Source organism: Alnus glutinosa, chromosome 7, assembly GCF_958979055.1.
Source record: "Alnus glutinosa chromosome 7, dhAlnGlut1.1, whole genome shotgun sequence".
Taxonomy (NCBI): domain Eukaryota; kingdom Viridiplantae; phylum Streptophyta; class Magnoliopsida; order Fagales; family Betulaceae; genus Alnus; species Alnus glutinosa.
In genome coordinates, this window is record NC_084892.1 from 4254591 (window position 1) to 4270101 (window position 15511).

A 15511-nucleotide genomic window follows, 5' to 3' on the forward strand; every position below is an offset into this window, starting at 1 on the left:
CCATTCTCGGGCTGGTCTTATTCAAGAAATAATTTTCAAATTTTGTGTCTGATTTTCTCCTGCATCAGTCTCACCGGGTTGGAAAGAATTCGTCCTCGAATTCGAACCTTCTTTACCTCGATCTTTTGGATGGCCGATCAATTCATTCCATTCCGTATTTCTCAATACCAAAGTAACTTGAAACCAAAAGATAAACAAGTTGCAACCCATCACAATGACTAGCCTAACACTAAATTGAAATAAATCAATCTTCTCACGTCTTTCATTTATTTTCTCCAATTCACGCTCTATAAAAGTCTTCAAAGAATTATCAATTCTTTCTTGACCACAAAAATTAAAATTGTCAGCTAACACACCGAAACCAACATCCAACTTATTACTAGATGAATTTGATAGAAATCTTTCAATCCCAATAAAATCAACATAACTAATTTCCTCATTACTCAACTGAAATCTCTCGTTATGTGGACTTTCATCAAACACATGGTAGTCATTATGTTCTTCAATAAATTTTATTTCATCAACTAGAAAACTTACCTCATTCAATAAATCCTCTTCGTCAGGATATATGTCGTCACAAATTATTGGAGAGACCCAATCTAAATCTACTATAGATTTTTTCTCTTGATCGAACGACAAAGAATCTTCCACAAGATCTTCATCATTGATATCAATATCATAAATTGGTGGAGAATCCCAATTCACAAATCTTTGTGAAGGATTTTCAACATCTTCATGTTCAACATCATCATGAACATCTCCATGTATGAACTCCTCATCAACGAACTCGTCTCCTTGGAACTCTTCATCAACAATTTCTTCATCCCGACCACGTTGTTTCCGGTATGGAGCAGGATTGTGATACGGGTTGTCGAAGGTGGAATCGGAATCGGAGTTCATCTCACGATTGCCGAATTCCTGCGCCGCTAGGCGCTGGGTTAACTCTGCAACTTGCCTCTGCAAATCCTCAATCATCATATCCTGAACGTTACGATCATGGTGCGGAGCTTCCTCATTCAAAACCTGCTCACGACGACCACCACGACTACGACCACCAACCATCGAAACTGATGAAGAACGATCATGGTGTGGAGCTTCCTTATTCGGAACCTGCTCACGACGACAACCATGACTACGACCACCAACCATCGAAATTGATGAAGAACTCGTCTCAGGAAAGTGCTGAAGCTCTGATACCAATTGACGCCGGAACAGAATAGCGATTATTCTGTAGGCTAATCAACAGGTAATTTGCAAGGAAGAAACTAGAAAATTCACCCCAAAACATAGAGAAAACTCTGAATTTTGATAATTAATCAATAACAATAAGCTGTCGGAAAAACACCCACAAGCCGGGCTAATATAGCTGAAAATTCGACCTTTAGGATTTTACCAAAAATAGAAAAACCCTAATAAAATCTCCTAAGACTTGAAATAAATATAAATAAGCATATTATGGAAATACTTGGTACCAAAGAATATCTCCCAATTAATGGAAAATACTTGGTGCCAAAGAATTACCATATTAGGGAAAATATAATAACTATAATATTACTTGACGACATCGTAAATATAAATATGGAAATTATGTAAAAGATGAATCAAGGGATTTGTCGATAGTCTCTTCTTTCCTTTATTCCCTTGATGGATGTTGAGAATTCGGTAGATATTTGTATTCTTAAAATATTTTGTACGATTCCTTCCATTCTCGGGCTGGTCTTATTCAAGAAATAATTTTCAAATTTTGTGTCTGATTTTCTCCTGCATCACATTGTGTTTGCAAACACAATGCATGGATTCTTTTAAAGAGATCTTCTATCAGGATTTGATTAAGAATCCATGCCATCTGCCAAGTAGTGATCATGATGATGGATGTTTGGTAAGTTATATAGCCCAATTTTTTTAATTCAAGTACAATCTCTCTCATGGTTTAAATAGAGGTTAAATTCTAGTGTATTTACTTCTAACTGCTCTAGGTTTCTTTTTTCCTTTTTTTTTTTTTTTTTTTTTTTTTCATGTTTACTGTTAATTGTTGTGCTAATTACTTCCCTCTTGCTATTAATTGGGTTTTCTTGTCTTGCATACCTTGTGTGGTTGTCTTATATATATGTTAAAGTTTGTTTTTCATTTAGGCCGGGCGGGCATCTTTTGATGCATAAGACATCGAGGGTACTCCTTAAGTAATTCACGTCGACGGATGGGAGTAGGGAAGTTTGAACGTGCTCGGAGGCAACGTACAACCAAAATTAGGCTCTATTAATTTCTTTGTTAATTTTAAGCTGGTTTATGATTTATTTTACGAGTTTCAGTTGGTTTAAGGTATTTTAAGGAGTTATTGTTCATTAGTAATCGAATGGCTTTATTTATAATAATTAAGAACTCTTATTCCTTAATGATTGTAAGTCTTTATTTAATTTGTATTAATATTTAGATCTGAAGCCTATATATATATATAGGCATGATATGATATGGACTTGTTTTTCTTGTCATTGGTTGAATAAAATTTCTTTTAAGAGTTATGACAAAATGTCTGGTTGGTTTGGTAAATTTTTGATAAGTGTTTTAGGTTTTAGTTTTTCAATGCGTATTTTTTTTTTTAAAAAAAAATGAAAAATGTTTTGATGGAGCCACATTTGAAGAAAAAGTACGTTTTATGTGTGATACATATTTGTGTGGTAAAATTTTGAAAAACGAAAATTATTAGGTGTTTCTGAAAAGCTAAAAGAAAATAAAAAAGTGAAAAAAGGTTGCTAGAGTTGGTCCACGGGTGGTGGTTGCTTGGCGGTAGCCATCACAGTTGTGATTTTGTTGCCATCATCACAAGCGCCACGAGACGGTTCTAGCAGCCACTGCGGGTGTTGCCAAATGGTTTTGATGACCAGCATCATGAAGCTGGTAGAGAAATTGGCCAGCGACAACTGCCTCCACTTTTTTTATTTTATTTTATTTTTAATAATAACAAGCAACGTCACACTTGAAAAACAAGTCTATGCTTAATTATATATTTTTTTAGAAGTATTTTGTGTTTTATCGTTTGAAAAGTGTTTTGTTTCTTTGAGAAAATAGTTGTGGTTTATTTTGAAAATTGTGTTAACATTTGAATATCTGATATTTGAGATCTAAGCCGAAACAAATTTTGAAAGAATAATGTTATACACGTATTACTATTCTACCATACTAACACAATGTTAATATGACATTGTCAATTCATCTTTAGATTCATTCTCGTTAAAATAAAATAAAAAATTAATAAATTGACAATGCCACGTCAGTATAGTGTGATGGGGGGTAGTGTTTAACGTTACTCATTTTGAAAAAGAGTAATGGTACTCTGCAAACCCATTTATCACACTTATTTCACACCGATTAACAAAGATGATCTAATAAATGTAGTTAAATTTAAAACGCGATGGTCACAACACTTCTTCTGTCTGGTGATTATTACACTGACGATGAATCGTCCAATTTCATTTTGAACTTCCCTGATATTGATGAAACTCCAAGCATATATGTAGGGAACCAGAAAGCAATAGCGGTCCCAATACTGAGTGCCTACAATGTTTGTTTATATTTATGTTTTTTGTCTTTTATTTTCTGTTCTCAAAACAAATACATAAATAAACAACTTAAAACACAAAATACTCTGAAAAGACAAAAACACTAATCACTATTCAAAACACAAAAACATCTACGCTTTGTCTCGAAGGAGGTGGAGAACACGACTTCTTATAAGCACAATCATCCACTTCCAATTTGTAACAAAACCGTAAGCCAGTGACATGAAAAGGTAGTTTGGTTTTGTGTGTAATTAATAATATACACAGTAATTGTTCAAATATATTCAAAAGGCCTTCTTCCATAACATAAAAGCTACTGTCTTAACCTCGGTAATTGTTCAAATATCGTTCCCAATATATAGCCATTTCGATACATTCTTTCAGGTGGAAAACTCAAAACTATTAAAATAAACCAAATCTAGAAGAGAGTCATGTTTACATTGTTAAGATTGGAAGTTCTCAGTTCTTGCGAGCCAATGCTGCAGCAATCCCACCAGCTAGAAGTCCCACGGCAGTAGCCGTGATGCCTATTCCAATAACACCATCTGCATTCCAACAAATGTATTCAAAAAATTACTTCAGTCTAATGCTACCATGTGATTAAAAGTGGATAAAAATTCCGGCCGCCATTACCTTTAGCAATTTTATCTTCAATAGTCTTCTTAAGAGTCAGAGCCTGCCTCCAATCAGGTGCAATCTACAAAACCAAATGTTTCGGAAACGTGCATAAATTACTTAAAAATACATTCACAAGCAGTTAATAATCAAAATCCTCACAAGCACGTCGCAAATCTATCGATATTGATATAAAAATGCATGCAGAAAGGATAAACGTCTAAACAATCATGTTATATGAGCCGATAAATGATTAGCGTAAAACAATGACCCTTACGTACATACACATTTGCACTTGAGAATTTTTCACATAAAAAGTATCATTTCAGCAGAAAGCCGTCCTTTAGAAAGAGTTGGTACAAAACAATACTAAGTTCACCTTCGAAAACTAACGTCATATCATATGTAAAGAACTGATTAGCAGGAATTGTAGATGATGTCACGACTCAGAAAACAAATCCTAGAATTATTAACCCTTTATAAATAAATCTATTCACAAAGTAAAAACAAATTGAACCTCCTCAAAAGGGACCCCTGCTGTCATGTAATGTTCTTTGGGTTTTGTGAGCTGGTTTCTGCTGGGGTGTTTGGGTTTCCTCATGTTTTTGGGTTCTGCATGTGTTTTTCCTTTTTTCCTTTTCTCTTTCCTGTTTTGGTGTTCTTTTTGTATACTTCATGTATACTTAGAGGCGCCTTTACATTTTTTTATAAATTTTTCTGATCACCTATCACAAAATGTAAACCACGAATGTTCGAACACATTGCAGAAGGGGAAGGTATATTCCACTGAATAGGACTTTAAGTTAAGTAGTTGCAGCACAAAAAGTAGAAAAACATTAAACAACCTCTAAACATCGGTCCACAAGCTGCCGACTTCTTGAAAATTCACCACTTCTGTAATACCCAATAGCCAGAAGGTAGAGCTTCTCCCTCTGCTCCAAAGGGCTGCTAGCATTGTTGGTCAAGGAAGCTGCAAATGACAATGTTGCACAGTTCAAAAATATAATTTCCACTGAAGTGAAGCCCTGCATTTCCTGATATGGGAAACTCCAGAGAAACACATTAGAGAAACAATTGCATCACAAGAAAAAAGTTGGTCACAGGATTAATCTTTTTTCTTCTCCATTTTTGAATAGAGAAGATAATTCAATTAAACTATAGAGGAAGGGAATCATATCCACCTCCTTTTAGAAGATAATTCAATTACATGAGAGAGGAGAAATTTTTTTTTTTTTTTTTTTTTTTTTTTTTTTTTTTTTTTTTTTTTTGTCTTTTTACCACTTTTTGGAGGATCAGATTCTAATTGTTTATCTCAAGTCTACGTATGGAGCAGTCACTTCCTAACAATATCCCCTGGGCACTAGCAGAATGTGGGAGTGCCTTGGCTTTTAAGGGATTGTAAGGAATCAGCCCAAGATAGCACTTGCAATAGAAACTTTAGTGAGACACCAGTGGTTACACTATTTTTTGGTTAAGTAATTAAAAGAAAACTCATAGAATTGATTTCACTGGCTCCATAAAGTGGTAGCAAAACATTCTAAACAAGTGTAGATTAAACTCACCCTAATCCGGCAACAACCAACAAAACATGACCACCGGAATTCTCTTCTTCGATTTCGACTTGGACATTGAAAACCAACTCTTTAGGGTGTTAAGTCTTCTTCATGTTCTTCTCCTCCTTCCTCCCATTATTTTATTTGTCCTTAAATAACTTTTTGTTCCCTGAGGACCAAGAGAGTCGCACACGCCATCCTTTGACAAGATGCACCTCTAGATGGTATATAAGAAGACATTCCACCAAAGAACATTCCTTGTTCTTGTAAGTCTATTCAAACCAAAAATAAGATTTATGTCATTAGTCCCAGTGATCGGATCGTCCCTGAAGTTGAAAGGGTGCTTACGACAGATATCAAAACCAACAGGAATAACAGCATTCAGCTTGTACTCGGTTTGGGTGCTTGCATACAACGACAAAGCGAAGGGATTGCGAGGATGGAGAGGAAGAAGAAAAGAAAATGGGCCAGACCCAAATGGGGTCTTGGGTTTCGAGCCATTGTTTAAGTGGGTTGGTACAGAGAGAGAAATGTAGCAAAATTGTTTGTTTTCTGTCTAGGAGAAAGTGTTTTGGGTGTCAAAGTGAGAGGTGCAACCCGATAGTGGTAATACATTCAGCTTTACTAACCCCTAGAAGCACGTGCAATGTACGTGATTCATTTTTTGCCCAAATAGCTTCGATGGAAAGGAAATTAAAATTAAAACAATTGCAGCAATTTGAAGTTTGTGGAGGGGATTGAGAAGAAGGTAGTAGTTTTGTGGGATTAGGATCTCCTCAAAGTTCTTTGAAATTTCAGATTCTGAAATTTGTTAAATGCTGGCCATGCTTTGCATCTAACAGATTGAAACATGCCAGCTGTCTTCTTGGAAATTTCAGATTCTGAAATTGTTAAATCCTGGCCATGCTTTGCATCTAACAGAGTGAAACATGCTAGATGTTGAGGCAGCTAAAAACGTTTTTCCTCCCATCTAGAAACTGGGAAGTCTGCATTTCCACACACGCTCGCTTGTGTTATCAACAAAAACCGGAATGCCACATTCTGTTCCAAACCGGAATGCCACTTTCTTTTTACATATGTAGAGTATGTCACAAAAAAGATTAAATATAAAATAAATAGAGAAATTTTCTCGCATGACGTAGTTACAGAGAGAAGAAAGATCTAGAGAACTGGGTGAGAAGACTGATCTTTGTCGGATCAAATTTTGAGAATGATCTTGGTGGTGAGATCATCTCCGTCAATGGTACCCTTTTGAGACTAATCTTGGTGATGAACACTCAGATTCTGATGTATCTGCTATGAAGGCATCAGTTTTTGATGAGGAAATCCATGTGAGAAGTATTGGGTCGGCAGAGAATGCCACTTTTGCAGCTGAAAGAGAACAAGAACAAGAAAAGGAAGAAGACGAAGATGAAGAACTAGCAGAAGCTGAAAAACTAGAAGGAGAACAAGAACAAGATGGGTCTTCAAATACAGAAAAATAAGAAAGAGGAAGTGAAGTTTTTATTGCAGAAGATGAAGGGAAAGAGGAAGAAGAAGAAGAAGAAAGTGGGGTAGTGGTGGAACAGAAGATGAAGAAGAAGCACCAGCAAAAGCAAATGACGAGTTAAACAAGAATGGAGAGAGAGAGAGAGATGAAGATGGGATCAAATTTGGAGTGTGTGTTTTAATTTTGAAAATTTTAAAGCTGGACTGTTAGATGCAAAGCACAGTCATGATTTAACAATTTCAGAATCTAAAATTTCAAAGAAATTTGAGGAGATCCTGATCCATTTTTTTTTCTTTTGGGAGAGGAGGGGGGGGGGGGGGGGGGGTTGTAATTTACAAACAAAGAAAGAAATTTTAACACTCTAACCCCATGCTACCACATTATTTCAAATTCACCACCAAACTTTAAGTTGTCGCAACTCACCCACTAATTCAACGTTTGAGTCTCAATTTGCTGTCTCCGTCCACATCAACTGTTCATAGAAAAGTGTAAAATGACCAAATTACCCCCGATGTGAAAAATACACTCCCCAATCTCTTATGAAAATCCAAATTGCTGAGAGAGAGAAAGAGAACTCATAGCTATGGCGCTCGAAAGATCAAAGGCTCCACAAAACTTCTCCTTACTAAGATTTAATTTTGGAGGCAAATGATTTTTATTTTTATTTTTCATAAGGGGATTAGGTTATCCATCTAATTTAACCGCTGATTTAGGTTGTTTTTATTGTTTTAGGGGAGGAGGGGGAAGGAAAAATTGAAACTGAAACTTTAAATTAGAGGACAAGTTGCAGTAATCTAAAGCTTACTCGCGTGTGGTAATTTGGAGGAAAAGGCTTGAACCTAGAAATAAAAGGAACATTAACTACTTTATTGATTTATGTACCTTCAAGCATGGCTATCCCACGCTGCACATCTTCTGGTTGCCTTGAATGAACAAGAGCCCAAGACAACCTCATAATGCTTTCACTCTTACGTTCACCTGCATCACCAGCCTCAGCAACTTCTCTCTCACAGCCCTGCCAATGCGTAATAAGATTTAAACTGTCTGAAAAAAAATGAAAAAGGAAATAACTAATGTGAACAGCGGAATGAAAACCAGAAAAGACTGATTGATTGCTTCGTATACAACAAAAATGTAAACAAATTGACTTCAAGTGGCATAGCTTACATAAATGTCAAAAACTAATACCATTATAATCACAAAAAGTTCCATTATGTAAATTTTTTCCCCCAATGCATTTTATGTCTCACATATGAAAATTTGACATAATGCACTAAAGACAAATATAAAACTATGTGATAACAAAATAAGGATAATCAAGTCAAACATAGTGTGTGTGTGTGTGTGTGTGTGTGTGTGTGTGTGAGAGAGAGAGAGAGAGAGAGAGAGAGAGAGAGAGAGAGAGAGAGAGATCCACAGATTACTTAAAAGAAAAAGTAGACCGCATCAATTTTGGTGAGGATAAATAATTATAAAAAAAAAAAGGTGAGGATAAACATTATTCTCTATAAATTCAATTGCTACTGCTTTGCTGTTTTTAACAAAGATGGCATCAATATATTCTTTATATGTTCTTGCTCACATCTACCCATATATTCTTTAACTGTTCTTGAATTGTATCCAATGCCAGAAGAAAGGTTTGATGCAGCATAGCTTCCTAGGTGCGAGTCTTTGAAAACATATTAGCAGGGGTTGGAATACTTTCTCTAGGTTTGTTTTTGTCAAGGTGTGTGATGGCTCTCGGGCCCGGTTTTGGAATGACACTAGGTGTGGAGATCATCCTCTGAAGGAGTCTTTTCCGGAGCTTTTTTTTTTTTTTTTTGTGCAAGGGATAAGGATGCTTTGTTAGCTGATCATATGCTAGCTCACAATAACAAGGTGCATTGGGACATGAACTTCATCAGATTAGTGCACGGTTGGAAGGTGGATACTGTATCTTCCTTTCTCAATGCTCTATATTCTGCTAGGAGGAGTCGGAGAGATAAAGACAAATGTTGTTGGGTTCCTTCCAAAAGACGATCTTTTGAGGTCAAAACTTTTTACAAAGTTCTCCTCCCCGACATTAACTACTCTTTCCATTGGAAGAATATATGGAGATCCAAGGCTCCCTTAAGGGTGGTTTTCTTCACATGAGCAAATTCTTTAGGAAAAATTCTCACTAGGGATAATCTTCGCAAGCGAAACATCATAGTGATAAACTGGTGTTACATGCGCAAAAAGAGTGAAAAAAGTCTCGATCATCTCATTCTTCACTGTGATATTGCAAGAGACTTGTGGCATTTGTTCTTTAGGATCTTTGGATAGAGTGGGTTATGCCAAGGCAGGCGGTTGAGCTTCTGGCATGTTGGAAAAGAAGGTTAAGTCAGAATGATCTTAATGTCGTTTGGAATGTAATTATTTCTTGTTTAATGTAGTGCATTTGGAGAGAAATGAATGCTCGAAGTTTCGAGGATTGTGAGAAGACGAGCTCGGATCTACAACTTTGTTTCCTTAAATCTCTCTTTGAATGGATCTCTATTATCACCCTTTTTAACGCCTCTAACTTTGCAAATTTTGTGCTCTTGTTCCTTGTTCCTGATCTTGCTAGGTGTTCTCTTTTACATACTTCCTGTATACTTGGATTGCGCCCTTGTGCTTTTAACAAATTTGCTTTACTTATCAAAAAAGCTTCCTAGGGTTCCTAAGGGCTTAACAACCTTATTTGGAAACTGTACTCACATACTATATACAACCTTAGGTCCAGATCAGTATTTATTCCAACAAGGGCTGCACCATCTATGTGATTTCCTAACATGTAGTTATGCACCTATATCACTAACCAACTCAGAGTCTGAAACAAAAAATAATAATAATAATTCCCACACATCAGCAAGTTGCTCATAGGGAAGTGAATATATGGTGATCACCCTAAAAGTAGATAAACTAAAGTCAATGACTCGAGCACCTCTTCACCCATCCCACTCCCCTTCCCCGGCACATATGTTTCAATTTGCAATAACAAGGTGAAGTACTATCAGCAGCTTAGTCGTTCTATGTAATCATCAGAAAGAGAAACTATCTTGACACCTTGTCTCTCATGAAGGGCATTAATACCCCCAGGGTTAATTGTCCCTAAATTACTCAACAAATGAGGGAGACACTCTTTATACAGTGTATCCTACTAGACACCTATAAAAATCATGAGTGCTTGAAAAACAGAAAAACAACTTTAAAAATGTCGATTTCAACCCTAGTGGTTTGTGCTACATTACAATTCAGAATCAGGTTTGATTTGAAAACCTTCAACTCCACGAAGCCCTAATGGAACAAAATAACTTCTTGTCACAGCCTTTCCTTGTATAGTTGCATGTGCCATTTGTAAACCGGTCCATACAAAATATTTTTTTTTTTTAAAAAAAAAATCAAATCCAAACGGTTAACCCGCAGAAGAATAGCCTCGGATACTATGCTGTATTTCAAATTTTCAATGCATGTAAGTATCAATCCAATCGGTTTTCACAGGAGAATAAAAATAAGAAAAATAGAACAAGGTGGTTAAATATGAAAATAAAAAATGTTGAATTCTAATATAATTGTAACCCAAGAAATCCAAAATTAAAAGAAGAAATCTAATCATTTTGAGCAGTTAAGTTAAATTGTCTTTCTATTTTCAATCATTTTCTCGGAAGCCAAAAGGAAAATCGAGATATGGGGGAATTTATGATTGCTTACGACGATGATGTCGCGATCGCACCAAGGGATCTGGTCACCGCCGCTGAAGAAAGAGCCGATGGACTCGAAGAACTTGCCGATCGTGGCCTCCATAGCTTTTTGGTTACAGAAATTCAAGACTCGGAGCTTTTCGGAGTTAAAACTGGAAACTTGAAAGGCGGTGGTGAGAAAAGGGGGTTTACTTTCGGGTGTTTTATTTATAGGTTTGGCCGATTTTAAACGGTGAATTGACAATTGGGAATTTGGGATTGAGGGGATTTTTGGGGGTTTTTCTTTTTGCTAAATTGCTGTGACAAATGGTACTGATTTGGGCACGTGTCAAGATGGTGAAGGACCTGGAGCATAGTTTGATGCAACGCGCCACGCGGCGTGGTTTTCCTAAAGTCCAACCAAAGATATCAAAACCTCTGACTCTACTAGTCTACTTGCACAGACGATAATGAAAAAAAATAAATATATATATTATCTATATAAAAGATAAAGATAAAGAAAAAGAAAAAGATAATTCACAATTAGGACCCGCACTGGCTAGGCCTATAGAAGGCATTAATTGTGTGAAAGTGAGGGCCTGCCAGGCCTATGGTAGGCCCTAGATGGCCCTACCTTAATATAAGTAATATTTAATAATGATATTAATTACAATGTAATAAGTATACTGCTCATGAATAATGAAAAATAAGAATATTAACTATAAAATAATTATATAATTAGAAATTAGAAATTATGATACATATTTATATTAATTATAAAAAATATTTGATGATAATCACATTAAAATATGTTATTATAAAATATTTATAGTTATATTATTGATAAAATATTATAATTACCATGGGCAAGATGAACAGAAATAAATTTTACTTAACCTTTTCAATTGTCGCTGCTTATATAATTATTCTCCTAAACTTAAAAAAATTTCAATTTAGTTTATATATCTTTCAATTTTACCAATCTTTTAGGAGTCCTTTAAATTCTGTCAAAATATTAAAAAATTCAAAAATTTAGGCGCGCGTATTTTTGTAAATTTCGTTAAATCCTGACCAACACCTAAAGATTATCTCAATCAAAGACCTTAAGTATGTTCGGTCAAAATCTCTAAGTGTTGTGTATTGATTTTAATTGTATAATTCAATTCACCACAAGTAACTAGCAAACAATATGATGATTAAATCAAACATATTGGCAATTAATCTAAAACTCATTCATTATTCACATAGAAATATATTTTTATTAACGAAAATAACTAGTAAGGATTGGTGCCCTAATTAAAAACCAAATTTGAACTTGCTAGTACTATCTAAATAAAATTGTTTAATTTAAATAATCATGATATTTTGGCAATTATAATTCATTAGATCAATTGAAGTCCTCAAGTTATAATGTCTGTGATTTAGGTTCTCATGCACAAATGATTGAAAAATCACAAGTTTCTTGTAACTAGTAAAATTGAGTTCATGTTCAGTGATAAAATTGAGAATTTTACATATTTAACTATTTTATGATAGAAAAACTTGTCTTGGTCATTAAAGTAAAGACTTCTAGTTAATATGTTATGCATTCATGAGAATGCATTGAAATACACCACCATAAGAATGTGTTCTACAAATTAATATTGTTATTTGAGTACATTTTTTATTTATTTTTTATTTTTTATATAATTAATACCTAAAATCAATTGTTCCTACATGTGCCAATGTAGGAAGGCAGGATTGGGGGTAACAATGGTTTGACGTGGGGGACGGATAGACCCATCAACGCAATCGAACATGTTCCCACCCTTAAGGCGAGGAACAATTTGGGTAGCCAAAGTCTATAGATCCTGGACATATCAATTTAACTCAACATCACGTTAGAGATAATAATCTCACAGTGTAATACATTTTTTTTTTTTTTTCTTACGACATCTCACAATACACATAACACCATCCGAGCCGATAAAAGACATCTATCATGTTAAAAGATTACATTATATCATTACAAAATAAAACATTGCTTAAACAGTAAATATAAGTGCTACATGCAATACACAATAAAAAATAAGGAAAAAACATACAAAATCAGTACTTGTTGTTGGCTTAAATTACAAATTACTTCCCGTGGTATAAAAAATAATCAGAGGTTCTCGAGTAGGCTAAAATAACAATTTAATCCATGTAGTTAAATTCCGTCAAAACACTTGACCAATTTTATTATTGTGCCACATTTTATCTGACCATACTAACCCATAACAAATTATTTAATTACAATAAACCTATTAAATAATTTTTTAGGCATTACAACAATTCTGGACGGAAAACCAACAGATTGATCTATTTCACCTTTTCGAAAAACTTATGTATTTAAAAAAATAAAATAAAATTTTGAGGTGTTATGATCTATTTTGGTGCGTTGACTCAAGAATTAATCTAAAAAATACTTTTTTTTTTCTTCTTCTTCTTCTCAATTATCTTTCTTCTAATTGCAAATTAGGGTCTGCTTCGGCCAGGCCTATGGCAGACCCTAATTCACAATTAAGACCTACCTTGCCTATGCTTATGGTAGGCACTAATTGTGGGAATTAGGGCCTTTCTGTACTGGGCCTTTGCAGAGCCCTATAATTCACAATTAGGGCTTGCCTTGGCCAGACCTATGGCAGGCCCGACCTTAATATAATTAACATTTAATAAGTATTAATTACAATGTAATAAGTATAATGATCATAAATAATGAAAAAATAATAATATTAATTATAAAATAAATATATAATTATTAATTATAGATTATAATATATATTTATATTAATTATATTAAACATTCAATGATAATACATTTAAATATATATTATTATTATAAAATATTTATAGTTGCACAGTTGATAAAATTTAAGATAATTATAAATAATTAAAATTTTAAAAAATATATATAAAATAATGATAATCATAATTGTCAAATTTCTAATAAATATTACTAATAATTATCATGATCGGCTGAAGACCGCATGTTTCAGCCAATCACCAATTCCATCAACCTGGTCTGTTTGCCAACAAAGTTGAATCAGGATTTTTCTCTATTCATATCTACTTTTTTAAAAAATAAATTATATTTTATTTAACTTTTTCAAATTTTTTCAAATTTTATCTCACAAAGTAAAACTTCGAAATTCGCGCAATGAATCAAAATTCTATTCTAAGTTCAAAAAATTCAATTCCCAAACGCAAAAATTGCACTTGGAAATAGATTTTTTTTCCTATTTAAAAAGCCTGAAAGAACTTTTTAGAAAGAAATAATAATGATAACAATAATAATAAAAAACCTTATTTTTAAGCTTTTCCAAAAATGTAATTTTAAAAGTATTAGAGGAAAAAAAGGCAACAAAGTGATGTTTTAAATTTTTTACCAAACGGATCCATTTTTGCTTGGCATAATTTTTTTTTTTTTTTTTTTTTTTTTTTTAATTATTATCATTTATTAAAAGCACTTTTTAAATTCCTTAATACAATTCCAAACATTTTCTCCATACTTAACTAGTAGGCAATTAAAGAAACAAATTTTAGTTCAACGCCTATAAATTAATATCTCGTATGTGGATCACGTTTTACTCCATTAATTGTGTGAAGAACAAAAGGCATAATTATCTTTTTCACCTTTTTCAGGAGAAGATAATTACCTCAGAAAAGTGTATATAGTAGTTCTAGAATGGAATCATTAAACCATAGAACCCATATATGCATGCATTTTTACAAAAGTATGCTTTATATATACTTGGCTTGACTCAGTGATAAAATCATAAAATAACTACAGTACTTTATACCAGACTTTTGTGTTAGGGAATAATATATTCCTCGATCTTATTGTTTGAAGCACGATATATATATATACATCATGTAACATGTTTTCCTCCTTTCTTTAGAAAAAAGATGATGATTGATAGGTTGGAATTTTGCAAAACATTCACAAAAAATATCAACCTTGGTGCATAATGTTAAATTACGTACCAATTACTCCCAAAAAAAAAAAAAAAAAAAAAAAAATGTCTGCTAGAACGCACAACTGGATTACACAGACTGCTTGGAATAGGAAAAAAAAAAAAAAAAATGTACGTAGTAAATTACCTAATCAATATTGCAAGTGCCTATTATGAAATGTTCAAACATCTAGAATAAAGGATTTCATTTACTTATATATATATATATATATATAAAGTTTTTTTTGGGTGGGGTGGGGGCACTACAAAAAAAACATTGCTTTTCGCCACGTGTCTACAGTACCGGTTACTATAGACACGCGGCCAGATGGTTGCGTGTATTATTATACACGCGTGTACATTAATACACGCGGTCAATTGTGCAATTAGTGTTGCCCAGATCCACCGCGTGTATGTACGCGGCTACTTACACGCGGCCAACAGTTCGCCACGTGTATAGTGCCCGTACACGCGGCGAACTGCAAGTGGCGAAAATCAATTTTTTTTTGTAGTGGGGGGGGGTGTTGTTCGGGGGAGTGGCGATCGAGGGGATGAAGGCTTAAAGTATAGTAGATTAAATAGGATAAAAAAGCAAAGATCAGTTCCATGAAATTACTTTGTATATGATACTAATCTTGCTCGA

General features: G+C 34.1%; 1 protein-coding gene across 1 annotated transcript; it reads right to left on the reverse strand.

Annotated features, from left to right (window-relative positions):
* Positions 1-3775: 3775 nt before the first annotated feature.
* On the reverse strand, positions 3776-11182 carry LOC133874093 (mitochondrial fission 1 protein A-like). The gene is made up of 5 exons (XM_062311924.1): positions 10926-11182; positions 8097-8229; positions 5018-5142; positions 4191-4254; positions 3776-4102 (listed from the first exon to the last, which is right to left on the reverse strand). The coding sequence occupies exons 1-5, from the start codon at positions 11016-11018 to the stop codon at positions 4017-4019; spliced, it is 501 nt and encodes a 166-aa protein (XP_062167908.1). The 5' UTR covers positions 11019-11182; the 3' UTR covers positions 3776-4016.
* Positions 11183-15511: the final 4329 nt, after the last annotated feature.

Excerpts from the sequence above, each read along its gene's own strand:
- LOC133874093 (XM_062311924.1), bottom strand. The coding sequence starts at position 11,018 with ATGGAGGCCACGATCGGCAAGTTCTTCGAGTCCATCGGCTCTTTCTTC. Across the intron at positions 5,143-8,096 it reads TGGGATAGCCATGCTTGAAG|CTTCCTTGACCAACAATGCT; the intron begins GTACATAAATCA and ends TGTCATTTGCAG. Across the intron at positions 4,103-4,190 it reads TGAAGATAAAATTGCTAAAG|ATGGTGTTATTGGAATAGGC; the intron begins GTAATGGCGGCC and ends GTTGGAATGCAG.